At 36.0% G+C, this 27,379-nt stretch overlaps 1 protein-coding gene and 1 long non-coding RNA gene across 14 annotated transcripts in view; one reads left to right on the top strand and one right to left on the bottom strand.

Moving 5' to 3' along the window:
• LOC148054500 (uncharacterized) overlaps positions 1-15,988 on the top strand; it is a 44,275-nt gene extending 28,287 nt beyond the window's left edge. For 6 of the 9 annotated variants that reach the window (XR_015706245.1, XR_015706248.1, XR_015706243.1 and 3 more), the window contains 2 exons: positions 13,599-13,708; positions 15,721-15,855. This is a non-coding gene — a long non-coding RNA (uncharacterized LOC148054500). The other 3 variants (XR_015706250.1, XR_015706246.1, XR_015706247.1) reach the window with 3 other exon arrangements.
• PCLO (piccolo presynaptic cytomatrix protein) overlaps positions 1-27,379 on the bottom strand; it is a 386,235-nt gene that overhangs the window by 50,077 nt on the left and 308,779 nt on the right. For 2 of the 5 annotated variants that reach the window (XM_009462919.2, XM_087764265.1), the window contains exons 17-22: positions 26,354-26,447; positions 20,094-20,165; positions 17,279-17,459; positions 15,864-16,058; positions 14,432-14,614; positions 2,578-2,719 (exon numbers count right to left, since the gene is read on the bottom strand). In XM_009462919.2, the coding sequence (XP_009461194.2) occupies positions 2,578-2,719; positions 14,432-14,614; positions 15,864-16,058; positions 17,279-17,459; positions 20,094-20,165; positions 26,354-26,447 (867 nt within the window). The remainder of the gene's footprint in view (positions 1-2,577; positions 2,720-14,431; positions 14,615-15,863; positions 16,059-17,278; positions 17,460-20,093; positions 20,166-26,353; positions 26,448-27,379) is intronic. The other 3 variants (XM_087764264.1, XM_087764266.1, XM_087764267.1) reach the window with 3 other exon arrangements.

Raw genomic sequence — 27,379 nt, 5'->3', positions numbered from 1 at the left:
CACAGAAGTAACAGAAGCTGTCCAAGTTCACAATGAACTAAAAAAATTAGTATAAAATGTCAGTTTTTAAAGTGATTTTAAATTCAGTTTTAACTGAAAGTTATTCTTTTCTTCTGCTGTGAGGTAATGCTTTATAAAACATATTACAAATACGATACAAGAATTATTTGTCCCTAGGGTTAAATTCCTTACACATTGTTCAGTTGCTTTTCACTTTTGCATTCAAAATTAATGTAATTTACAGACATTATACTGGTATGGATGGTTACACAACACAAAGGCATACAGTATCTGGTCATTATCATAGCTGATATCATGAGTAACCTTCAGGGGTATTACAACTGGATAATAAGAGTCTTCTAAAAAAAATCTCCCAAATAGAAAGACTTTACAAGATTTATTCAGCTGTGTATAACTGTATATAATGATTAATTTCCCGTGATAGTTAGAACAATATTTAATATTGGCAAGTATTCTAATTAGTTACCTCATAAAAAAATTCCCATGGTGTTGCTATTTAATTCTTTTGTTTTGCTTCATGACTAAATGTTCCTATAGTTAAAAGCATTTGGACTAGAGTAGAGTTTAAAATTCGGCCTATCCAACACTTTTTCTATTAGTAGATCAGAAACTTAATCTAAACAGGGAGCTTATAACCAAAAATGTTTTTATAGGCCAAGACACTTAAAATTATTTAGCTCACTTAACACTTCACATGCAAATTGTGAGCTGTGGTCTTATGGATATGCTGAATTAGTGTGCAAGGTCGGAGTCCCTGAAGTCATTATCAAGCCAGTGTGAATGCAAATGTTGACTAGAATTTCAATCATACATATATTCAGATACATAAGAATTTTTATTCAGAATTCAAAATGGAAACAGTTATCTATTTTAAAACATTCTCCCTAGGGATGATAAGGTTTCTGATGGTAAACAGTAATATTGTTATTAATTTTCATTACACTGCCATGTAAAGTCCTTGAGACTAACAGGAAAAATAAAGCCTCTGTCTAATAACAGTATATAAACGATTTACTTTAAAAATGCCATAATAAAAAAAGATACTCTAGTCCTTAACAGAAAATAAGACGGCCAGATATATTTTATTTAATTAAGTAAAATTCATGGGAACAAATTGCTATAAGAGAAAAGCTGAAGCCATGGGGACTTCTTCTTGCTTTTCAGCAGAAGTCCAGCTAATTTCAGGTTTAATAGGCTGGTGAATCTGTCAGCCAAATACCGAGTAACTGTAGATACTATCACATTGCTAGATAATGCACAGTAAGTGATACTATTTGGACACAAATTTAGCATATGTGAACTGAAAACTTCTATTGAGAGCTCCATCTTGTGTTTTGGTGCACAAAGATTTTATGCATCTTTGCTTTTCTCATTAGGAATGACAGCAAAATAATTTTCCTTTGAGATAGTCAAATCCAATTAAAGATTGTCTTTTTGCCACTGGGAAGTACAACTCATTTAGAACAACATGAGTGAAAAGTTCAATGAAGATTAAACGATTGGCACCCCACAACCTGAGCTCACATTGTCCTCCTAGGTTCTGAAAATGAGACTGAAATATTAGGTTTGTGTCTATTTTCCTTCTAGCCACTAATAAGCTGTAGACAAATACCACTGGGCTTTATTTTAGAAAATGATGAATACTTAGAAACGTCACAGTTCTAGAGAATTAATTTTTTCTTCATTCAAGCTTTTTTGGGAAGATATCAAACTCTTGTGACTAATAATTCAAGAGTGCAGGGGAAAAGCAAAAACTTGCGTCCCAGAGAAAAACATGGAACAACTATTGCAAACACTGAATGAGCAATGACCACCAACTAATATTTTGAGAACAGTCAATCTATAAAAAATCCAGGTCAGAAACATTAAGTTAATCAGGAGCAATTATTTTTTCCTGTAAAGGAATATAAATGAAATTGCTAAATGAAGGTGCATGCTGCCGAAGTTGAGGGGAAAAAAGTCCTGGCAAAACTTTCCTTTATGAAGTAGTTAACCAGGTGAAATGGCTGAAAATTAGGTCATTTTATAGGATCATTGCACTGGTAGTAACTTGATAATTCCTACAGGGACCCCCTCCCAAAAATCTTTTTCCAACCTAGAATTTCTGATAAATTCTACTCAAACTCTTAAAAACTTGGGGAAAGTTGGTTTACATCCAGAATCTGAATTTCAGTTGCACTAGTAACACCTATTTCTAGGAGGAGGTCAATCTGAAAACTTAAACTAAGCATTCTCAGGCCTATGAAAGTTGTATTTTTAAAATCTAACCCAAGCCCACATCTCCACACTTGCATCAAAGGCTGAGACTTACACCTCTCCTGTGTGACAGCAATAAATTCATGAGGTTGAGGAAGAGATTTGGTTGGTTATTAATAATTTAGTGTTCAACAAAGCAGAATAAAAATACAAGCTCTGAAAAATTCTCCTCCTTTAGCTGATATTCTACCGCGTAATTCAAGTCTGAAGAGCAAACTACTTAAGAAGATGACTGGCAAGTGAAAGGGTTATACATAGTCAGTGCATGGAGGATACAATATATTAAAGGAAAAGCCTTACATTCTTGGGATGGGAAACAGATTATTCTCTCCTGTGGCACTGCTGCTGCCTTCGCTATCCATGCTGTATCCACTGCCAAAACTACTGGCTGATGAGCCAGTGGAGACAGAACTTTCTGCAGGTCGGTGATTAGTAGACCTTGCTGTATAGGGCAGGAACAGTGGGTTACCAAAAACCTTGTAAGACATCAGTACCATCCACGTTAAGAAAAAATGTAATTTATTAAAATCACATGCTGCAAATGCTTTCAATTTTTACTTTACATTCCAGTATTGCATTATCATCTTTTGCAGATGATGTTTATTTTCGTATAGAATAAAGTGTTCTAAACCAAACAGTATACCACCATATTTTTTCTCCAGTCATGCTAATAGTTCAAATCAACTACCTGAAGGAAAAAAAGAATGAGTTAGATTGATTAACACTGCTTTTCTGATTAAAGCTACAGAAAACCTGTTATTCATCTGAAATATTTCATATGGTAATCTTGTAAAAATGAAAATCCCACTGGGCCTTCCTTATATTCCTCATGAAACATTCTTTGCATTTGGTGATTTTGAAAAGGAGAGGAAGCTGAAAGGAAATACAGGTACAGCATCTATAGTCACAGTGACTGTATGACGACCTCCATCCCTCTTCAGACATAACACAGCTACTGCCTTATATTTCTCAACTGCTTCTACCCATCTTAATCTCTTTTACTATACGTCTAGAATTTTAATGCACATATTTTGATTGGAGATGCCCTAATCTTGTTTAAGACCATTTGGTGTAGAAAATGTACACCAGCATGTGCTATTTTTGCTTCAGATGCCTTATTTTCTGTTTTGGATATTATTGTACTACATGAACAAATCTTCCGGTATTCAGCCTTTAGCAAGTTGAGAAATATAAACAAAAAAGGACACAGTGAAATTACACATAATAATTAATACAGGAACAGTAAAGTAGCTATTCTCAGATTGAATAACACAATTGCCTGGGAATATTAATACAGATTTTTTGATTTTTTTTGTTAAATGTCCTCTACGACATCTACTATTGTCATGTTTCATCTATTCTAACTGACTGAGCATATATACTGAAGATAAAAAATACTTTTCTGTAAAGTTACTTTTCTGTGAAAACTTAATGAAGTTTTATGTTATTTTAGGGACCTGTGAAACTTTAATGCAAGCAGTTAAAAGAGATTCTTCTTTAAACATGAAATTAGTCAAATATCTAAATGGAGATTACTTCAAATAAGAGCCAGAGCCCCAGTGGTGTCTTGCCTTAAACTGGCAACCAATATTATTTATGTTTGACTGAATGAATAGCATTTTTGGTGAAGACTGCTGCATGCTGCCTGATATGGGATCAGGAAGCTGAGTGTGACTCCTCAAACATAATGCAAAAACAGATTAATAATTGAAACTAGAAGAAAGGAATGAAGCAATTCACATATCATCAATCCTTGGGCCAAACTGGGAGTTAAGACAACATAACTTTTACTCTGCAAAGTGATTCTTCACTGCTAAACTGAGCTGTCACATAATTCTCTTTTTTTTTAAACTCTGTTAGCCTCCTCTGTTTCACTGTTGCCTACAGCCATAGAAGGAATCTGTCAGTCTAAATTATTTTCAGACAAAAATATTCTTTATCTCTATTTTATGATTTTATACATCGATCATAGGCTATCTTCTTGGATATTAATACAAATTAATAAACTGTAAAATCATAATGTTATTAACAGATACTCTCAGTATCTCATCTGGAGAGAAAGCCACCCATGTTTTTTCCAGCAGAGACAGCCAGAGCACAGCAGTGTGCCCTGCTCAGGCACCTGTGAGCACTCTATCACTTTCTTGCTCTCTCAGTTTCGGTTTGTGGTGCTGTGAGTGAATTCCTATGACCCTGGTGACGTCAGGAGACTGCTGTTGGGAAATGTTGGGCAAGAGCAAGATTTCAAAGAAAGGTCAAGCTCTCCTTTCTAGTGCATTATCGCCAGCTGCCCTGTATTCAACAGCCTGAATTGAGGCTATCTCATGCCTGTCCCAAACTAATCCGTAACCTCAGTTCTCATACTGTTTGTGTGACCTGTATGACTTCTGATGTTTGTAGTTTGGGATTCTGAGGGTTTCTTTAAGTTGGGTTGGGCTTTTTTTTTTGCCATGGCATGACAAATGCCTCATAGGTGAGGATAATCAGGAAAGCCACATATCTGCAAAACCCATGGAAGCCAAGACAGTATTGTGCCAGCACAAAAAAGTGTCTTTAGTCCTTCCCTCAGGCATGAATTTGCTTAGTGTAGCATACATCTCCACCATAACATATGTAGCTGAAAGGCTGGTTCATATCTGGGCTCTTATTTTTATTGACATTGCTGTAAAAGCTAGTGCCTGAAGTAATTTCTGGTGGATTTCTAAAACCAGTAAGAACCTAGAATTTAGCCAGAAAAGCTTGAATTAAGCCTTTATAAATGGTTTAGAAGTTTTGCTACATCTATTTATAATCAAAACATAGTTGTTTCTTTTGCAACAGCTGTATCCTGATGAGCCATTCAGTATGCTGTATTTTTAGTTTCTCTGCTGTTTTCACTAATTTACATCTTTTTCTATATTGATGTTTTTTTCCCATAAGATCTCTTGGTGAATGGTTATAAAGGATTCAAGTTTAGATTCATGACTGGATTTTGAAAATTCTGAAGTTCAATGTTACTTTTTTTTTTCTGTCTGCTCTATGAAGGTAATGAACTACAGCATCAGTTTGCGACAAGAGATGAAATCCACAAATCGATTTACAGCTGGTTTTGTGACAAATCTGGATACAGAGAACTCCTCCATAACTCTTGAGAGACCCACATTTTCTATATATCTATATTTTTACAGATAAATCTAGATCTCTAAGCTTCTCCTGCTGGTTATATAGGAAACTTCCAAGTTCTGAAGATGTGGTGATACCTGCTGTGAGGCAATATTTTGTCTGAGAGTTACAATAGGTTAGATTTGTACTCTAAGTTGAAAGTTAGAACTTGTCCCCTTCTTTCATGTGCATGGGCCTAGTTTGTACATTCATTTGCACTCTTGCCCTTTCTCTTTGAACAAATGCAAACATTGTCTTAGGAACTTTAACAAGAAAGGCTGAGTTCACTGTGGTACTCCTCTAGTCTTACTAGTCTATATAAGGTCTGTGAAGCCCTATAGGTGTCAGAGCAATTGCTACCTTTGTTGGCCAATTGAGTTCCTACCCATATAAAGGAGAAGTAACTCAAGTGAGATTAGGGCAAGTGCACTTGTAAGTTACATAGCTTCTGCTTACAGCTGCCTATGCTAGAAAATGCCTAAGTTCTCAAGTTTTGACATCAAAGTTCTGGTGGCAGGTGCCTTGGTCTGTAGGGGGTTGGATAGTTTTGTATGGATTCACTCATTTTTTTGAGGTCCAGAGATCTGATATTCTCTTTTGGTACCACAGAGGTGCCTGATACTACAAGATGTAGTCTTGCTTTGCCTAAATGTACAATAAGTATTTGAACAGGAGCTTGGGCAAAGGCAAATGATATCATTTAAATGTTAAGTAACCAGAGTATGGAACAGCTATGTTTCATTGCTTCCTTTCTCATTGTTTTTTTCAAATTATTTCCTGATTCTTAGGAAAAACCCCCAACTTTTAAAAACTCTTAGAAAGCTTAGAAAACTTTTAGAAACTCTTAGGAAAAATCTTCTCATATGCAAGGTTTTGCTGCCACATATGATGCTGAAATAATTTCATTTTTGGAAGAAAGAAAAGACTCTTCAGGCCTCAGCAGATGGAAGAGACTAAGTTTAACTGAAGATCATCACCCAGCATCATCTTTTGGCCTTTTACTGGAAGAGAGGAGATAACCTTTCCCCTCTGTAGTCCCTTCTCCATGAACTGTTTATGCAGTTGGTACTTTTTAAGGATTGTAACTTCAATAATGTCTGGGCTGTCCAGCCCTTGGACTATGAAGAACAGAAATAGGAAATGAAAGTTTAAAACTCTAATATGAGCTGCTTCCTCTGAAATAGTACACAGAATTTCCTATTATACAAAGCTATTGTTGTAGCTTTGATTTCATTTTCATCTGCCGATCCTATTGTAGCTGGTACTTCCCCAATGAGATGAAATGTTCTCTACATTGAAGGTGTGTTGGTGGGTAGACATGTCATATTTAGTAGCTAGCAATGTGGTGTTAATGCTGCCTCTGAGTGACACTGTTTTACTGTCTGTTGTTCAGGCTGGCAAAAGTTTCAGTTCAATCATTCTAGTGAATAATAACATAAATGAGTTGGAAGAATTCTCGATTCCTTACAGGAATTCTTTCAGATCCTAAGAAAGTGGATCATAATGTTATCTCTAGTGTAGGATCAGGGCTTTCCAAGGGAAAAAAAAATTATAATGGTTAGCCAGATACCTTTTGTATTCTGTATTGTTTACAGGAAAAAAAAAAAAAAAAAAAAGAATTTTCCTTCGACAGAATGATATTTGTCCACATATTCCCTTATGCCTTCTTGGAAAAAAATTGCTGATTCAAGACAATTGAGGGTAGCACTGACTTAACCTTTTAGCTCCATTTTTTTAAATATATCTTTTTAATTCTTTTAATAATTAATTTTAGCATTACATTAGTTGAAGGCATCTGCAGTAAAAACGTGGCTTTGCTTATGCTTTGTCTTATGGATCTAGTTTAAAAATCAGCTTTATAACCAAGGAAAACATATAAAGTCATGCCTTATTATAAAGAAGATATCGTATTAAAAGCGACAACAAAGGAAAGAATGGAAGCCATATGATTTCACTTGATCTTTCAGAAAAGTCTGTTTTTACAACAGAGAAGATGCTTTTTAAAAACCTAACATAAGGGAGAGATAGATAATTCACACAAGACCTATAGCCATGAACTGTCAAATCAGTCAGCAGCAAAATGGAAACAATCCAGCACTGTCAGCCACTCCAGCCATTCTTCTACAGTGAATGAACTTTTTTTTTTAAAAAAAAAAGAAGACTTAAATTTGAAAAATGGGACTATGCTGTTCTGTGGTTCCTATGGATAAAGGAAGAACAGACTCAAACAAAACTTTCTCCTTGGGATTAAATTGTGGATGTTCCCCTTTGCAGGTATCTGTCTAGAAGCAGAAATACAACTGTCAAAACACATTGGGAAAGACAGTTTTATTTGTAAAGCAAACAGGAGGAGGGAAAAATGCTTTTGAGTATGCATTCAGGATTAAATTTTGAGACTTTGCCTCTAATTGGTTGAAAAAAATTGTTCTTTAAAACTGTCAGTCTTGTGAGAAACCTTAGGTAACAAAAGGGCTGATAGCATCATGCTGAGTCTTTTCAAAGAGAGGCAAGCCCATGGGAGCAGATGAAATCACTGATCTGCTTTGGATACTTATCTGTTGACCAATGGACTGGGCATGTCACACAGCGTCTTCTGGCAGAAGCTTGTCTACTCTTCACTCTCAGTTGCCTTGTGTTTCAAGGGGTCCAACCTCCAACTGCCCCTGAAGAGCCTGTTTACCTGTTTTTATAAAGGGTTTGCTACCACTAAAAGCAAGCACTGCTCAGGCTTGCTCCATAAGGTTCTGCAGTGTAAAACGCCGTTGGGACTGCTAGTTGCATCTTTTGTGAACTGGCAGCAGAATGGAGATGATACATAAATAACTAGTGATCAAAGGCATATACCTCAGGTCAGTTCTGATAGTTTCTTTCCCTCACTCTTCCTCATACTGAACAGTGCTTTAGACCATGATCTCACCATTTCAGCCACATTTGTATATTAGACACAGCTTTGATCGCACACTGAGCAGTGATATTTTGTGAAATTTCAACACAACTCTTTAAAGAGCAATTTACCATTTGAAGTGAGTAATGGCAGAACAGCGCTCATCTTAAACTGTGGTGATGGCATTTCTTTGCCCAACAAAGCAATTCTGATGAAATAATTTTCTTCCATGTGCTCCATAGGGTTAGGCTACCATCTAATAGACTTTTGAAATAAGAGTTATCAAATGAAGAATCTGAGCCATTTCCTGAAATTACATGTCAGCTTAAAATAGTGGAAGAGTAAATAGCTGGAATAGCCAAAGCAAAATGTGCCAGCTATTAGACTGAAACAAGACTCAAAAGACAGCCTCAGATTATTGCTGTCTGCAGAGTGGGGACAAACTGTTCTTGTTTTGATAATGCTTCTTAGAAATGGGTTATTTGTAGCAATATGAAGGCCCATTTAACTTGGAAATTAAGAGACTAGTGAAGCTAGGCATAAAACAGCTTTAGGCAGTAAATTATTTAAAGTGTGAAGGAAACATCCTAAATTATTGTAGGAAATTAAAACATGGCATTGCCTATTAGAAGTGTGAAAAAGGGTATAGACCTAAAGGGACCCCAAATAAGCAGGTATTTAAATCCACAATCATATCCAATTAGAAAGATTTCTAGAACCTGGGAATCAATTTCCTTTCACTCCACACTGTTGCTAACACCAGTAAATAGAACTTAGTGATAAGGAATTCCTGTTGATTTTAATTTCTTACAGCTAAGTGGCTAGAAATTACAGAGTGCTGGCTCAGACCTGTATCACGGATTTTACAGTGCTAGCAATATCTTGGTGCATACATCACATCACATTTCTGTATAGCTTTAACGTGTTATGCTGACACTTATGTGAACTTTAGTCAAAGAAGTTGTTGGACCAAAGGACTTAAAAGCAGGTATGCTGCCTTTTGAACTAAAGTGTTTTAAATTGGAGGTCTTTGAAAGGTGTACATTGACAGGCTCATTTGGGTACAATTGTGAAAATGCTGATGCACAGTCTGTCTACTCTAGATATTCTAGATAACACTATTAGCTCTGATAGTAGACATCCCTCTGACAAAGTAAAATTACTTGACACACAGCTATTTGGAAAGTAGTTTCCTCTTAGGATATCACAGAAAAGTGTTTGTTTCACAGTGGAAAAAATATAATGTAAAAGATGAAATGTTCCCTATGAGATGGGAGAAATAAATAGGTTCTGGGTACATACGTTAGATTTGGAGGTTTTCAGAAAATGTGATTTTAAATTCCCAGAGATTTAGGGTTGAAAAAAACCCTTTCTATTACTGAGTAACATATAAAGGAAAAATAGACAGAAATTGCTGTAGAAATATATTGCTTGTATTACCTTCAATGGTAAGTTAACAGGTATGTTTGGACCTTTAACTGAAACACATGGTATTTTCTCTAGAGCTTTAACATTTGCTAACTAGTTCAGGTCAAGACTATAGCGGTGCTTTTCTCCTGGCAGGTTGTTTGCTTGTTTGGTTGGTTTTTTTGAAGTGTGCCAAATAAAAGAGGAGGTGCATATGGCATCCATCATCATATGATGTTCAAGCAACAGCGTATTGACTTGTAGCTCCTCTCTCATGAGTGTATGTCTGAAAGTATAGAAAAATGCATAGAACTATAATGATGTTCGGCTTACAATCACCTACTTAGCTATTTAAATGTTAATATACTGTTCTCCAAAGATCCTAGGAAGAATCAAAATAATTTTATAGAAGTTTTCTTCTTTGGTCATAAAATAATTTTTTGTTTTGTTGACCATATGGTATTCTGATGTAATAGAAGAATTGTTTTTTCATTGTACAATCATTGTACCTTTTGGGGCAAAACTGTCACCTCTTCCTCTGCAAATAAGGACAAGCCCATTGAATTTTACCCATTAAGCTGGTATGTTAAACACCCATGTAGACACCACCATGTAGCTCCCTATAAAATCGTGTACTTTAAAAAATGACCAGTTACGTAGATAAATGCTGACTATATGGTGAACAGTATCTTTTTTTTTGTGCTCTGAACTTCTTATTTCACTGGAAACTACACTTTCTATTCTAGTGAGGCAGAGCTGGTGCACCTTTCTACTTCGCATGGACGCTGAAGTGAAATTTTGCTGTTCCTTGTCTTTCTTATTCACTTTTTTGGAAGTTATTACAACTAAAGGACTTAGTTCATTCTTTTAAAACTGTAGACTGGCTTTGAAAAGGCCCTTTATATAAAATCAGTAAATAACTATATTACAGATGCAGCTACTGTTTTATATGCATATATCCAGGGAACTGGTAATTATCATCAGAGTATCTCTAAGTGTTCAAATTTCTGAAGAACGCTAAAAATAATTTATTATATTTAAAACATATGTGACCTACACCAAATAAATTCCATACAATGGAAAGATCCTTCTGTGGGATAAATTACTGACTTAAAAGGAGGTGGACTGATTTATGTTATCTCTAAAACTGAGTCATCTGGTGGATAAACCCTAATACACAGATTTATGTTGAAAGGAATGTACTTAATTTTATGTGAATGTGTAATTGGCAATGATTCAGATTTTTCACAAAAGCGAAATCAAATTAACTGAAACCTAGGCACTGTTCTCTCCCTCTCACTTGGATTCCTTGCAACTTCTGCCTTCAAAGGGTTGGCTCTGAAATTTTTTTTTTCCTCTCTGAGGGTGTGATGGGAATGTGTATTATGCAATTGGTGTCTTTGCAGATCACACTCTTATCTCTCACAGGCAACAAGGAAATTATACTTCAGGGTTTATTTTTAATTAAATGCTGTAGTTGAATATTGGATTTTACAAAGGTGCTGAATAAAGACCAATGTTTTCTGTTGTAGCTTCACCTTAATTTTAAAACTGATTGATTAAAATACATTTCTTATTGTTTAAAATGAATACAGAATTAGTTTAGTCCAATAAACTTAAACTGATGCAAGTTCTTTGCCTTCACAAAATGTAATAAGTATACCACAGGTGCTGGTTTTGTTTATGATTTCCTTTTTACTTCTCATCAGACATACAATTAATAACTGACAAAATACATCCAACAGAAAACATCCTAGGAGTCAGAAGTAGAGAAAAATTTCTCTGGGGCATTATAAGAATGTCTGAGGGTTCTTGTTTTGTTCTGTTTTTTTGAAGTGCCATTTCAATTCAAGAAAAAAAGAAAAGCTATTGAGAGACTAGGTTAAAGGAGGGAACTCTTTCTTAGGGTTCTCTTAGGTAGAGAAGGACGGATGATCACTCACAGAACAGAATTTTTCCCATCACTCTTGTGGAAATCTTGCTAGATTATTACCACCTTGTGTGCTTGGGCTGAAAAAAACCAAACAGTTATTCTAGAAAGGTGTTGTTCTCTGATAAATTCACAGAGAAATAACTGTGATGAAAAATAATAATAATGTTGTAGACTACCTGTAATGGCTTCTTTAATAAAGGGCTTTGAGATTTAGTACCAAAAAATTACTAACTTGCCAAGATGACTGTTCCAGTCCATAAAACCAGTTCATAAGGGGTTCTTCTCCAGGTGCCAATGAAGTAGGGTGGGTACCACAACCATGCAGCACCCCTGTAGGAATGGACTTGCAAACTGATGATGCCCTAATATTGATTGTTCACAATAGTCTTAACTTTTAGAATTTTTAAACTACAAGGGAAACCTCTCCTTTCTTCATCTCCTCTTCCTCCTGCAAAGAACTCCGTAAATCGAAAGCTGTTTGGAGTATCTTTGGTGCTTTTTCTATTCAAGGTCATAGTCTCTTCTCATTTTTACTTACATACTCCACAAAACTGCAATTAACTAATCTTGCTCTTTGTTCCTGCTGAAGTGTATGAGATCCATTAACCTCAAAATGGTAATTATTGGCCCAGCTCATATGAATAAATTAGGACAAACTAGTTTTGGTACAACAACAAGAAGCCAAAACTTCTGCAACCAGACTTGTAAACTTCATGTAGCTGACCATGCATTGTGTATATTTGTCAGAAGTAAAAAGACAAAAGTACCATGTCTCTTCATTGTAGCTCTAACCTCACTTATATATTAATGATATTAATGTGGGCTCTTATTCCCGTAACTCTCTATGATGCTTCTAATATTGCTGAGGCAAATGCATACCGATGCATAGCCTTTTTGCAATTTTAAAAGTAAAGAAGCTAGCATAACAGTTCAGTGGCAAGCACACTTGAAGCCAACAGCCTAGCTATTTCCTTAGCATAAAAGGGTATGTATGTGAACCCTTATTCAACCTCATATCACAAGCAAAAGGTTTTAGTATTTCTTGTCTATGCCAAAAGGCATCACAGGACTACAAGTAAATCTCTACAGACATTACACCTCAAGAGATCATAAGAGTTTTATATAGAATAGAATAGAATAGAATAGAATAGAATAGAATAGAATAGAATAGAATAGAATAGAATATTTCACTTGGAAGGGACCTACAGTGATCATGTAGTCCAACTGCCTGACCAATTCGGGGCTGACCAAAAGTTAAAACATGTTATTAAGGGTATTGTCCAAATGCCTCTTAAACACTGACAGGCTTGGGGCATCAACAACATCTTTAGGAAGTCTGTTCCAGTGTTTGACCACCCTCTCAGTAAAGAAATGCTTCCTAACGTCCAGTCTAAACCTCACCTGGCACAGCTTTGAAACATTCCCACATGTCCTATCACTGGATACCAGGGAGCAGAGCTCAGCACCTCCCTCTCCACTTCCCCTCCTCAGGAAGCTGCAGAGAGCAATGAGGTCGCTCCGCAGCCTCCTTTTCTCCAAACTGGGCAAACCCAAACTCCTTGGCCACTCCTCATAGGACATGCCTTACAGAATTAGATTTCTGTGGTATACATCACAGGAATAGGATGGGCCTTTCAGTCATGACGCCTGAACTAGTACCATGATATCCTCTGGCTTCTGCCTGAACTGAGTGTGTGGAGTTGAGCTGTGGAGTAAGACAATACGTGTGTGGGTGGATGCACACATATGTGTAGAAAGATATGTTTATGGAAGAGTTCCTAAGGTTCCCAGAAGGAACAACTTGTTATTTCTGAATACAATGTTTAAAATTATTTGTTAAATTTGCCCCTGTTGATTAGCTGTTTTAACATCACACTAGTACTCTTAATGACTTGTTGCCTTTAGGGTATATTGTTTGAAGTATCTTTCCCTCTTTCTCTCCTACAACCTTCTCAGCCAGACTGTATTGTCCATGGTGTGCAATGGTGTTGACAGAAAAACCTTCAATGAATCATGAGAACTTGGGAAGGGATTACAGCACAAGAGAAGATCTGGGAGTCCAGTCTGTAAGTTTATTGGGATAACCCCTCAGATTCCATGGAAATAAGCAAAATGCTCCAGAAGTCAAAAGAACAGTGCCAATTTGAACCAACTGAGATTCTGGCTCTTTATTTGTGATGAGGGGATAAACTGATGATACATGGTATTTAAGTTTGATGTACAGGTGCCTAAGGGTAGAAAATAACCTTTTAAGAGGCTGATAGGAAAGTTGTCAAGAGATTGAGCTATACATTGATCAAAACTACTTTCCTTTCCACTGGTGGTTTGAAAAATTATCTATGCTAATGACTTTTGACATAACAACTATGTTTGTAAAGGAAAAAGAAATTGTTAATGTCCCAATTAGAATTCCAGAAACAAAAATGTGCAATTAGATTTTTGTCACAGCACAAGAAATGTTCAATCATGCTTAAGCAGACCAACTTGGATGCATGCTTTTTATTAGGCAACAACATGAGCAAAGCTATACCATTTTTCAACAGAAGTCTAAGTCCTCCAGTGGAATGGAAGTGCACATGTTTGTTGTTTTGTAATGTTTTTTAGCACAGTTTTTCATTATGGATTTATGCGCTGATGTGGAAAAATCAAGCAGATTTCTTGATTCATGTTAACATTTACAGCACTTAACGGAGGGGTAAAATAAATAATTAAATATCGCAATGAATTAGCAGACATGGCAAGAAGGATTTGGGATGTGGTTGGTTTCTTAACCATGTCTTTCTGCTCACCTCCTTCAGGCTTGACTGGTCCATCAGACATCACTTTCCTGAGGGCTAGTTGGCTTTGGTCTTTGTTGTCATTGGCTGGTGGAGGCAGATTGTCAGACTGAGTTCTTTGAATAGGGAGGACTCCTGCTATGCTGTGTCTGTGCTGCTTCCTGGCATGATTAGACTGACCGCTTTTATGTGCTGCTGTGGCAGTGTGGGTGAAATGGAAACCCAGAGTATGTATCCTCAGATGGAACCAGCTTAAATGTTATTCATGCAAACAGAAGTGGTTTTTTCTGTATTTAAATAAGTAGTGTTTTCAAACACCAAAGAGACACCACATGCACAGCATTAAAGGGTATTAAAACTGGCTGTTTCTTTATTAATGATGGTGAAGACAAGGGAAATAATTTTCCCCCAGTTTTTCCATTATACCACGGTAAGTTTATGGCATATCAACGAGTCCTGAAGACAAACACAATGATTCCACAGTCAGAGAGTTTTAATTTCCCATCAACTAAACCCTCAACTAGCAATCAGATACTGGTCTGAAATATACTCTGGGGAAAAATTCTTTTGAATGGAAAAGTTTTAATTTATTAATCTATTTAAAGTTGTCAGATGAAATCTATCTTGACCCTTAATCAATCCATGGCACAAAAATTACTAGAAAAATTGAACTATGACACCTGACTTAGTTCTCAAGTCCCTTTGACTTTGCTAACCTGATAACACTGTTGAAATCTGATGTTGTTAATGGCTTTGTGGATTTAATGATATAGCATTTAACGTGTTTAATGTTTTTGTCTATTGCTGTTCTGCTCATAACTAACATAATTTTATCTGAGATATTAAGAAGGTTGCCTTATATTTCTTTAAAAAAAACCCCCTAGATATTTACAGTCATGTTTCAAAAATAGAAATCTTAGCCATGTAGTTAAAAAACTTTTTTCTTTAACTTTAAATCTTCTTTTGTGTCTACAGTACTGTCCTTCCTGATTACTACTTAAATATGTATCTTGTTAATCCGCTCTCAGTACTTGTTGTGCGGAACTTAAAGAGCTGGCAGCCGCATCTCTGCAGGTTTTGATTATTTCATTGGTAGTTATTTAGTGACATCAAAACACCACCACACAATGGAATTCTCTGTGAGTCATGCACAACCATGGAACATCATGGAGCATGAGTGAAGGGACTGATGGAGAAACAGCCAGTTTCACTGCAGTCTATATAAATTAAAATAAATAAATAAATAAATAAAAGACTTCTAAATACAAAAGTATATTGTAATTATATGTATTCACACACAGGCACACAAAGAAAGACATTGAACAGAGTGAGCATAGTGTGCCAAGAACAGAAAAAAAACAGCCGAAAAGGGAAGGACAGCAGGGAAAAAGGCAACAGATGAACATTAAGCTGCCATGCTGAGGAATTTATTTGCGTCTTTTACTTGGTTGAAGGCGAAGCTGTTGGACAGCTGCTTCAGCAGCGGCGATGGCTGCCCCAGCGTCTTCAAGGTGAGTTTGAGTGACGCTGGTTTTGCTTTGGCTGCGAGATGGACCGTGAGAGCGTAGATGTCCTTCAGAGGAAGATTTGGAGCTCCCTGGACTGCTGTGGGATTTCTCAATGGTGGGCACCTGCATGTCTACCAAGAAAATGAAGAAGCACAATTGTTGCATTTATTAAAAACACACAAACAATTTCATTTCGTTCTCTTGACTGGCCTTTTAAGCTTCATTCCAGAACAAGGAATAAAGATTAAGACGTGCAATGTCATTCAAAGTCTCAGGATATATCGCTATTAGGAAACTCTTATGAAGCACCATTTTCTACTTCCCCACTGTTCCTTGGCCCAGGGAATAATTAATTGACTATTGGGTTTCTATCATGTGTGAATTATGCCCCCTGTGATGGTTCACACTGGTGGAATGACAGCGTAGTGTAAAGACTGATTTGTTTTCCACTTTCTACTTCTCTAGTATGTAGAGTCTAACTATCATCACTTACACCAGTACCAAATATTTAGCTAATGCCAGCAGTTTTATTCTGATGAATGCCCCGGTCAAAACCATACCCTAACTTATAATAGCTTCTATACTAACCTCTAATTTATGTATAGATCTTATATAGACACCAATTACTGGCAAAACACTGCACAGAGGAACAGAGAGGAGATAGAGCAGAGTCTTAACACTCTGAGGCTCTCATCCAGATGCTATTTGGGATGGCTTTTACTTTGATATGACATACACTGTGTTTTAAGTGAGCAACTGGCCACTGACTATTTAGTATAAAAAAAAAAAAAAAGAGGCAAATTTCTGGGAGCAGGAGACACTGAGATCAATTCTCCTCTTGTAAACACTAGTATAATTCTACTACATCATCTCCACTGATTTCCAATGCAATTGAGATATGCTACAGCACATTATCATTGACTGGAAATGCATATGCATTATCATGGCATAATTGTTATTCTATAAAATATTAATGTGACATTTCCAGAAGATAAAATGCCATAGAATATTTAAGGAACATGAAAAACAGAAAGCTAAATATGTATTGAATTTGGCCAAGGCTACCAGAAAAATTAAAAGGGCACAGAATCTATAGTAGATGTGCAAAGCACATAGAGCTTGTAAGCTGCTGTTTTAAGGACACAACTACTTAGTAAGTTGGCTGGCACTGATTGAGCCAAATTAAGCCTTGGCTCCAATGAATTAATCACAGAGATAAATACATTTTTAATAAAAGTGCATACAAACTTGATAGCATTAACTTTATTTTTCAATTAGAACTTCCATAGATCAAAGGTTTTTCCATCATCTGGGAAAACATTTCATATCAGGTGCACCAAGTGATTCCTACCCTTGGAGGGGTCCGGGAAAATTCCATGACTTCTGCTCTTGATGACAGATGGTTTTGGAGATTGCTGGCTACTCTGTCCAGAGTGAGATTTCCCATGATCAATGTTTTCACTCTGTTCTTTCAGAGGGTACCACCGAGGAGTGTTGTCAAGCTGAGAAACACTGGATAACTCGATCAATACCTACAAATAAATCAAAGTACAATAATAATAATCTGGTCTATTAATGATTGTCTATAGCAGAAGAGTCTACAGTTGTGTTACTGGAAGTTGCAAACAAATGTAAGAAGTTAAGTGTATAAGGCTGTGCGCTGAGAGATTCAGGACTCCTTGCCCATGCTCTGACTTTGCCTGATATAAGCCAGCTGTGATCCCAAACCCACATTTGTTAGCATACTGATGTGTCTGAACTAACATGTCTTCTCAACATGACCTCAGTAAGGACTATGAACTTAGACATAGCTCCATACCAAGATGGCTAGACAGTTTAAATAGTAGCTTGTGAGCACTAGCTTGAAAGCTAGACTAAAAAGACATCTAGTCACCCTGCCTCTGTATAGACATATCTTAAGAGAAGTATTGGGCAGTGTTATTTTCTCCTTTTTGTCAGTGCTAGTAAAGGGGCAAATAATTTTATATTTGTTTTTCATAAGATCTTCAATAATATGCGACTGGTGCTTGTTGATCCTTTTAAAAAATCCACATATACAGAATTTGTAACAAAAAGAAAAGAATAGGGATATCTTCGCACTTCACTAAAATAATATAATTTAATAGGCCATTTAGGCCTCAAAACTTCACTGGAAAAAAAAAGGGAGATGCAATGGCAATGTGGAAATGAAACAAGTAACTTGGCTAAAAAAATCCACCCACTGTAGCTAAAATCTGCTCTGGGCCACCTGCATTGCTAGCAGGAGTTCTGTGAAATTTCTTTAAAAAAACAAAGTAAAAAAAATGAGGAATGGGACCAATAAGGACCCTTCCTCCCTTAATGGTCCTGCAGCTGAGAGGGCCAAGAGATGTAAATTTCTAGAGAATCATCACAGAGTCTTGAATGAAGAAAAGGACAAAAATAGCTTTGCATTTGGCTGTAAGGTGAGAGGGTTAAATTTAATGTCAGGTAGGGAAGTTTTGGAAGTGCTAGACAAATAAAGTACGCAATTACCTCAGGGAACGATGTCTTCGTCAGTTTATTACAAGACCCTGAATAAAAGAAAGCCTCTTCAAGTTTAGGGATAAGGAAGTCTCTTCACAACTGATTTTTTTGAAAAGGTTAAAAGCCTTTTTTCTTTCATTTTTTCTTTCAGCTTCATAGGTTGTATATGACCTGGCTTATTCTGCCTGGTTAGGTCTATACTTAATTTGAACAGATTAACTCTTTAGCATGCTCCTTGGTGTGGTTTTTGTCATGGCTTTGGGAATGACCTGGAGAACAGCATGGCTGAGGATTGTTCCCAATAGGTGGTATAGGTAGGGGCTCTGCTCTGTAGGGGAGGAGGGCTCACATTTCATGGATGTGAACCATGATATGCTACTTGCCATCTGGGGCACGCAAGTGGTGCTGGCCCTATTCAAGCAAGTCCTTAGGGCACAATTTGGATATCCCATATCTGATCTTATGGTGCAGGATTCCTCCGGACATCCTGGTCCTGAAATACACTGGATAGTCTTTTCCATTCCTTTTTTCCATGAAGAACTGTTTTCATATTTATGTTTGAATAATTTAATAAATAAAATAGTTCTAGAGCTTGAAAATATTTGAAGGCAAAAGTTTAAATCTTCCTGTAGAAGCAGCTGCTGGAGCATCCATTTTCTAAATGTCATAAACAATGATGTAAATATTCAGTAAAGCCCTGCATTTGGACAAACATGCTGAACTCAACAAGAATACTGATGCAGTATGCAGGAAATAAGTAATCATGTAGCTGCTTCCTATACATTTATTTTAGTAATTGTTCAAATAGTGACACTGATTGCTCAGTTTTGTAGTTACACAAAGGGGAACTGGAGCCAAACTGAGTGCCTTTTTTGTGAAATTCAAATGCAAAATGAGCAGAGATACTCTGAGTTACTGTGTATATGAGCGATCGATTTTCCTGGGCTTCTGTTTCTAATTATAATCCTCTTTTGTAATAACGTTTTTAATTACTTTTTTGACACCATAGTTATTGCTGGTAATTTTGTATTATATGTGCATATGTTTGTTCATTTGCTTTTAAAAGAGAGAGCCTATTTCTTCCCATGATCACTCATCTCATTTATTATTAATTACAAGATTTTGCCTTCAGTCATACTGTGGTAATGATATTACTATTTTGCAGCGTTAAAAATGAGACCTTGATCAGCAGACCAAATTACTGACACTTGCAGATACTTGTGCACGTGCTAAATTATGGCTTTATGGCAGAATTTAATCCTTTAGTCATTTACAAAGACTGATAAGTTCTCAGCCTTCTCATGTTATGTTAAAATCAAGACAGACAGCTTATCAGTTATAACGAGAATTCCCCATTCAGTCACTGTGAAGGCTGTTACTATCTCAGGCTCAAAAATATCTTAATTTTCAGTTAAGTAACATTGGGTTGAGTCCTAAATGAACTTGCCCACAGTTTATCGAGATAAAAGGAAAGCATCTTTCATGTATAAATGAAAGAAATCACGACCATTTGTTATGAAGTCAGCAGTAAAACTGTGATGTAACAAAGGTTTTACTTAACATGTACCATACCTTGGAAGCAAACAGTCTCCAAACACCAGCATGCAGTTAATCAGCTTTCTAACTAGTCAGGGTTAGAAAGGAGGAAATAAGATACTCACTTCACCAAGGAAGTCATTCGAGGAAAATCTATCATAATCCCAGACAGTCACCTCCAGTGTTTTCTTTTTCAGCTGCAATTTAAGTCAAAGGATAATTAACCCCATTGCCATCATAAACTTCAGATCAAGTCTTTATGGTGGTTTATATTCAGTATCTCCTCCTTGTACCCTTTTTCATAGCAACAGCTAGGCAGCTTTTGTCCTCCCATGAACCTTGATCTCAGAAAAATAATTTGGGGCTATTATTTGTTATCAAGAAAAATGGGCTTGTGCTTGGCCCTATTTTAGGAATTTCCACAAGTTGTTTTTGACAGAATGTGTGTCCACTATAAGAGCCAAACTGATTTTTAAAGCCCCATTTTTGTATTTCTGCAGCTTTTCTCATCGTCAGATCTGAGTTGTCTGAACTCAGACATTTGCCTAAAATGCATTTGAGGGTGAATTTCAAATGTATTATTTAAAACACCCTATTTACACTACCTCACGTGTGAAGACCAGGCTTTAATACCCCTGCAATTCAGTGTATTCAATGGGACTCTGTAAGTGATCCAGATATGCAGCACAAGTTGTACTCTTAGGTATTAATAACAGCCACGAAAACCCATTATCTGCAGATCTTGTTAAGCATGTGTCAAGCACTCTTCCTACAGGCTACAGTAAGAAACAAGTAAGTCTTTTTATATGACGAAACAGCACAAGACACAGAAGCCGTTCACCAAAGCAGTTGACCTTATTGGACAGATTGACCCGACTGTCATTCCAGGGGACATGTGGGGAAAGGATTGATTACTGGTGTTGTACAGTGGGGCAAAAGGCTAGCAGGTGGCTGGAAAGGCAGTAATAAATTAATGCAGCTTGAAAGAGAGAAGGATAAAAATCTGGGGGTATGGGATGTCTGCAAAGTCAGGCTGAGAAGTTAGAATAGAATCATAGAATCGTTTAGGTTGGAAAACACCTTTAAGATCATCAAGTCCAACCGTTAACCTAGCACTCCCAAGTCCACCACTAAACCATGTCCCTAAAGAGTTGTAAGTGTTTAAGAGTTGTAAGTGAAGAATTTGTTGGACACTTCCGAGCATTGCTAAGGAAAACAGGACTCTGTTCACATAGTTGAATAAAAGGGGTCAGAACCAGAAATCTTATGTGATAATTGAGGTCATCATCCTAACAGAAGCAATGTGTCACTCACTGCTCTAACTATTAAATGGCTGCTTGGGACAAAGGGACAACAAAGGATCAAGTCGTTCAAAATCATAAGCTATACCATTTACTGTGCATAATATATATACTTTCAAGAAAAGCACTGTTTGCTATTTACTTCCGCTGTCTCAGCTTAATGCAACACAGATTCAGACAGTTCTAACAACTTTAAATTGCATTTAAATGATAATTTCATCTCATTATTATGTATTCAGAATATCTTCTGCTCCCAGCTAACTTAAGAAAAAATGAGCAGCTATGCAAAGCCAGTGTCTTTGAAAATCAAGTTTAAATCAGCATATCCTGGAAAACCCACACAAAAGGGAATTGTACTATTTTTAGAATCAACAATGTACTCTTTACACAGGCAACAACATGACTTGAAAGCTAAGATTAAAAAAAAAAATATTTGAGAACAATTCTTTCATCTTTCTCTGTTTTATTCCTACATAATTAAGCAATATTCCTCTTAAATATTTTTTTTTAAAATGTCCTGCAAAAATTAGGCAAAAAGTTGAATGAAAAAAATTCTCTTTTGAACATCCCTTACAGAACATTTGTAAAGCTGATTTCCTTGAGTGAATAAAATTCCTTTTTTTTGCTCTTCCAAGATAGCATTGAAAGTGCAATGTGAAAAATAACCTGAAAAAATGAGCTGAGCAGTCACTGGTCCATGCTACTTTTAGCTTCCTGGGTGACATAATTTCCTGCTACAAGTTATATTAAGTATATGTATTTTTACCCTTTAAAAAAAGAGGAATAGCATAAATACTTTTCAGAAATGTATTGTCTCAATTGTTGCTGTTTTGGGAGGACGTGTTGTCTTCTTATTTCAAGTGATGACTGTGCAAGGACAGAAAGAAGAATGTATAGATTCAGGAAAGGAAAAAAAAACCCAAAGATTTGAAGGATTTTTGGTGGAAAGGGGAAAACAGAGAAGATTTTCAAGTAACTGCAACCCTACTTTGCTAGCTTCTTTACATTAGCATGATAATAAAACTGCTGAAAACTTGCAGTACTCTAAATTTCTTTGAGATATCTATTTTAAGCCTCTTAGTTTAATAAAGCTTTTATAAAGTATTATGACAATGAAAAACCATCAAAAGAACTTCATTAGGCAGAGTGCATGAAATGAGTCTCAAAGAGGAGGAAAATTTGCTATTCTGAAGACATATTTATGTACCACTATTGAAGGCAAAGAACACTCAATGGCTAGTGATTTTAAAAGAAGTCATTATACCATCATGACAAAGTAGGCTTCTGCCCAACATCACCCGGTTTTAGGTCATGAAGCCTGAAGTTCAGATCCTCATCAGGAATTTAACTGACAGCAATACAGAAATGGGTTGCAGAAACCCACTACCCATCTGATAGTGGGTTTCTGCAAGTGGGCAATGTATCAATAGGAAAATGAAACAGTTTCCCTAAAAGAAGGAAAGCGTTTTACATATGTCGTGAGCCTTATCTGAGTTCTAAACATATTATGAAAAAAGTGTTACTAAGCTGCAACTAATTTCAGGCTTTGCCTTGTGGAAAAATTATTTTTTATTATTATTATTATTATTATTATTATTATTATTATTATTATTAAACAATAAAAACCCACCTAAAAGCATATTACTGCATGTGAACTCCAGTTAGCTTTAAGCTGCTGTAGACAACCATCATTTAAAGAACATGAAGGAATATGCAGAAACAGCCAATGTAAATAATATGTTATCTTATGGAAGACATAACCAACACCACACATACAGAAGTGTCTGTTTCTTCTTTTAAATGTCTGAGGAGCACTGGGTGCTCTTACGGATAATGCAGGTCTATGTAACTAAATATGCGTTACTTGAAATATTTAATACATATTCCTTGAAAATCTCATACAACTCATGACTAGAGGAAAAAAATAATTTTAATGCAGTTTGGTTTTCTCCTATGCTGAAAGTAAATTCCTATAATTACTTCAGAAATAATATAAAAGATTGCAGTCTCAGTTAGGATATTTGATGAGCAGAAATGAAGGTGTTGTATTAGATCACGCATTATATTTATTTGTGTTTACATTAATATTTAACATTTTATTGTACTCTTCTCTATATTGCTGTACTTCAGTACATGGAAGGACAAAAAGACTTCTGCTAGCTGACTTAGAAACATACTTTCTCTTGTCGAAGATATTAAGTAAGGTTTAGGTACCAACACCTTGCTGATTTCGTAAGAAAGATTTTCTTACGTTTGGAAATAAGACATAGGCTCCTACATCACTCAAGCATTTTGAAAATATTACTCTTTCTAAATATATTACCTTCAATTTAAGGACATGAGCTATAGCAAGAGCTATTTGCTTTAATGAATTACATCCATCATTTAAGCAAATACTTTTATCTGCTTTCTGACAAGTAAGAAATTGAAGAAAACAAAGCCACACCTTATATTGTGGTCATACATTATACCAACGGCCTGACCAGCAACAGAACTTACATCTTTTACCATCTTCTTAAATCATTCTAATACTTTCTTTCATGTTCTGAGTAGGCATTTGACTTGAATTAGCAATTATTGTGAAATATTTGTAATGTGTGTACTCGGCCTTCCTCTCAAACTGTAATTATTTCCACTTTATTACTTAACAAAAAACCTTAAATTACTAAATATCGACAGTTTAATTTATTTTTTCTCTAACTGTCAAAGTATAATTTGCTACATGATAAAACTAATCATTCCAACCTTGAAAAAGTCTGTTTCGTTTCAAAGAGTGATCTATTTCCCATAATTATTTTCACTTTAATTTCAGCTAGGTTATGAAAGAGAAAAGGAAAATGAAAAATTGTACAACCAGCTAAAGTCTAGACAGTGACGTTAAAAGGACTATATTAGGAAATATTTAATAATACTTATTTGCTGTCAGCAAGCAACCCATGCTTTGATGGAGGGAAAGGAAATGTTTATTTGAAGAAATAATATTTATAAAGATTGATGAATTTATCTTAGGGTATGACTGCTAACTCTGTAAAACTTCATGTATGATGCAGTTTTGCTTGTTTGGTGATCAGAACACTCATTCCCAGTCTATCACAATTATTGTATTGTACTTCTCTTCATATTCCTAACTATTTCGAAATATCCATTCATGAAGGTTGTGATTGCAAACAATATATTATTGCATGCCGATAGTTCTTCAAACTGTGGAGGGTACTTATCAGCAGCATGGAATTATTTGGTGATTTAGAAATGTGCTTTACTGTATATTTGCTAAGTCAGGGCACTGAATTTTATAGGAGAATGACTCACACTGGTATCTTACCACTAGATACAAGCCATGGAAAGGCGTGGAAGGAAACACTATTCCCTGCACACATTTGTGTGAGGAAGAGGACAAGAGGACAAAATATAAAACATATGTGGTGCTCAGACAAAGCTTACACACTTATAATCATAAGCACTGCATAACAGTCTCAGAGGAGGGGAAAAGGAGGAGATCTGCAACTAGAAAGCAAAGGCTCAAAGATTCAATATGTGACCTAAAGGCAAATTTCATGAAATAATGTCCAAAAAACTGACATCAAAGATACTAGATTTTCTGACATAAAAATCTCTGTCCAAGAAATCCTATGACTAAGATCATTATCCAATTTAAAATCATCAAACAGCCATTGAATGTCCAACACCCAAGCACTCTTAATTACAAATTAAGTAAACTGAAAAGCCTTTCTTAAATGGAAAGCTCAGTTTGGAAATATTGCTAAGTCTTACCAAACCTTTTCACAAAACCCAGAAGACCCAGGGTTTATGTTGCAGCTAGACAAACATCACAGGGGTTTTTTTTGTTTTTTGTTTTTTGTTTTTTTTTTTCTGACGCTTGCACTGTCAATGAGCTACCATTTATGCAAGCCTATATAAAACAGCATGTAAAGCCCAGCAAACCATAACCACTATATACTACAGGGTACCTCTCAAGTAAATCTGACCTACTGCCTGTTAAGTTCAGATGTGTAGATTGCATGAGCAACCTTGTAAGTCCCTCTGTGGGAAGGGTTTTGCTCCATGCAAAAATGAGTATCTTAATTTATGTTCCTCTCAATGAACAAGAATGAATAACCAAATTTTAAGTTAGGGAGATAATACGGAGGTCTTGGTGTCGTGTTGGAGAAGTATATTAAAAGCTTTGGGAAATCTATTCACTAAAGAGTCTGATTATTGTGGGCTTTTTTAAGAAGTACTGAAACATTAGGTGGCCTTGACAAATGAAGTTCAAAGTATCAAGAATAAAACACTAAGAAAGGCAAAAGATTTGGGACTGTGCACAGATCCATTATTCTACAAAATATACTTCATAATTTAAACAAATGGACTGATCATCATTTTGCTCATTATGCCTTTTTCAAATGGGAAAAAGTCCCTTTAAAAGTGGAGATGGAGAAAAAGGGGACTCAGTTGCTACATACTGCCTCAATTAACCCTACAGGTCAGTCAGAGTTAGGAACCCACCAAGAAACAGAGAAGACTTCCAGAGACCGCTTTCCCAGATGTGAGTTAAATCTTTCTGTAACAAGGAAATTAAATATCTTCTAATTTTTTTTCAGATTATTCATATTTCTAAGCCCATTGCTGTACATTGCTGCTAAATCTAAAAATGTATCTGTACATTTTATAAATATTTTTGAATAAGAAAACGGTACGACCTGTGTTTTGTGTGAGCTTGCATGGCTTTTGGAACGAAGAGCAACAGTGATTTCCGCATCTACTTCAGAAACTTATGTCTTAATTTATTCCCTCCCTGTATTCCACTGTCAATTTTTTAAATTGCTACATCTGTACTTATGACATGGTTATGAGTGTAATCGCCACAAATTACCATTTTTATGAGTAGAAGGGATAAGAAAAGAGTATTGATATAATAATTCTATCAGAGGCAAGGAAATAGTTCCAAATTTCCCCTAAATTTGGCAAGATTTTACAGGGGTTCACAGAATTGCCAGTAGCACTGCTCTCCTCACAGTAAGCACTGCAGACCATACAAATAATAAAGCAGCAAATTGCACTGAACAGTACTACCAGTCACGCACCTGCTCCATGGAGATATTTTTATAAATGACTGTCTGATTCCACTCAGGATTCAAGCTTTTCTGCACGTACTTAGTTCTCCGCTTGTACTCAGCACTGAATTTGAACAAAGGAAGGAAACATTACATTAGCGATCTTTTGTTCATTTCAGTTCTAATGCAAAAAACACCCACAAACCAAAAAACAGAAAAAGAAAAGAACTGCATTCCTCATTTCTGCAACAATTCGGGGTTACAAAAGGACAATGACAGCCTTTGGGTTTTTTTCATTAGCATGCTTTCCTGACATGGTCTTTTAAAACATCTTCTTCTGACTCTTCAGCAGGCTAGCTCTGCCTACACCTGTTTCAAGATAAAGCATCAGTCAGCACAGGCACATATCCTTTATTATCTCATTGTAGGTGTTGAGCTCTGATTATAGACTGAAGTGACAATGCATTGATTTCTTTTCCAAGACCATCCTCCTATTAGCACTTTAAAGTAGCATGAATCCATTATATTTATAGCTTATGTACTCTAATTACAGGAGTCCCATCTCACAAGAACGTTTAATGAATGCCATGGGATAACTAATATCCTGTTAATGATAGAAATGCTAATCTCTTATTGATCCTGTTCTCTGCCTATACCTCTAACTGTACTGGAAACAAACATAAAAGCGCATCAAGCTCATGATTGTTTTTATCAATAACCAAGAATAAAAAGTTTGGCTGCATAATCCATTTTTAAAAAAGAATCGGTAGTGCTTTCTATTGTACTTTGCATTTCCTGAGTATGGAGAAAGCAATACACTAACCTTTAACAGAATATGGATTAATCTAGCTCTGTGAGCTTTGATGTCAGATTTGCTTCCATTCCAATTTTAATTTAATATAAATTTTAATGGACATCTCAAAAAGGATGGGTAGGAGAACATGAGAAGCTTTTAATATTTTGAAAACTCAACAAAATATAAGGTAAAGAACCTCTTTTTGCCAGCCTGCAAGTCAACTGCCCTTTGTCTTCTGTTCAAACCTCCTATACATTAAG

This window comes from Nipponia nippon, unplaced genomic scaffold (genome assembly GCF_047370975.1).
Source record: "Nipponia nippon isolate SJK-2023a ecotype South Korea unplaced genomic scaffold, ASM4737097v1 scaffold_3, whole genome shotgun sequence".
Taxonomy (NCBI): Eukaryota; Metazoa; Chordata; class Aves; order Pelecaniformes; family Threskiornithidae; genus Nipponia; species Nipponia nippon.
The sequence above is the reverse complement of the archived record's forward strand: the minus strand, read 5'-3'. Positions and strand labels throughout refer to the sequence as shown.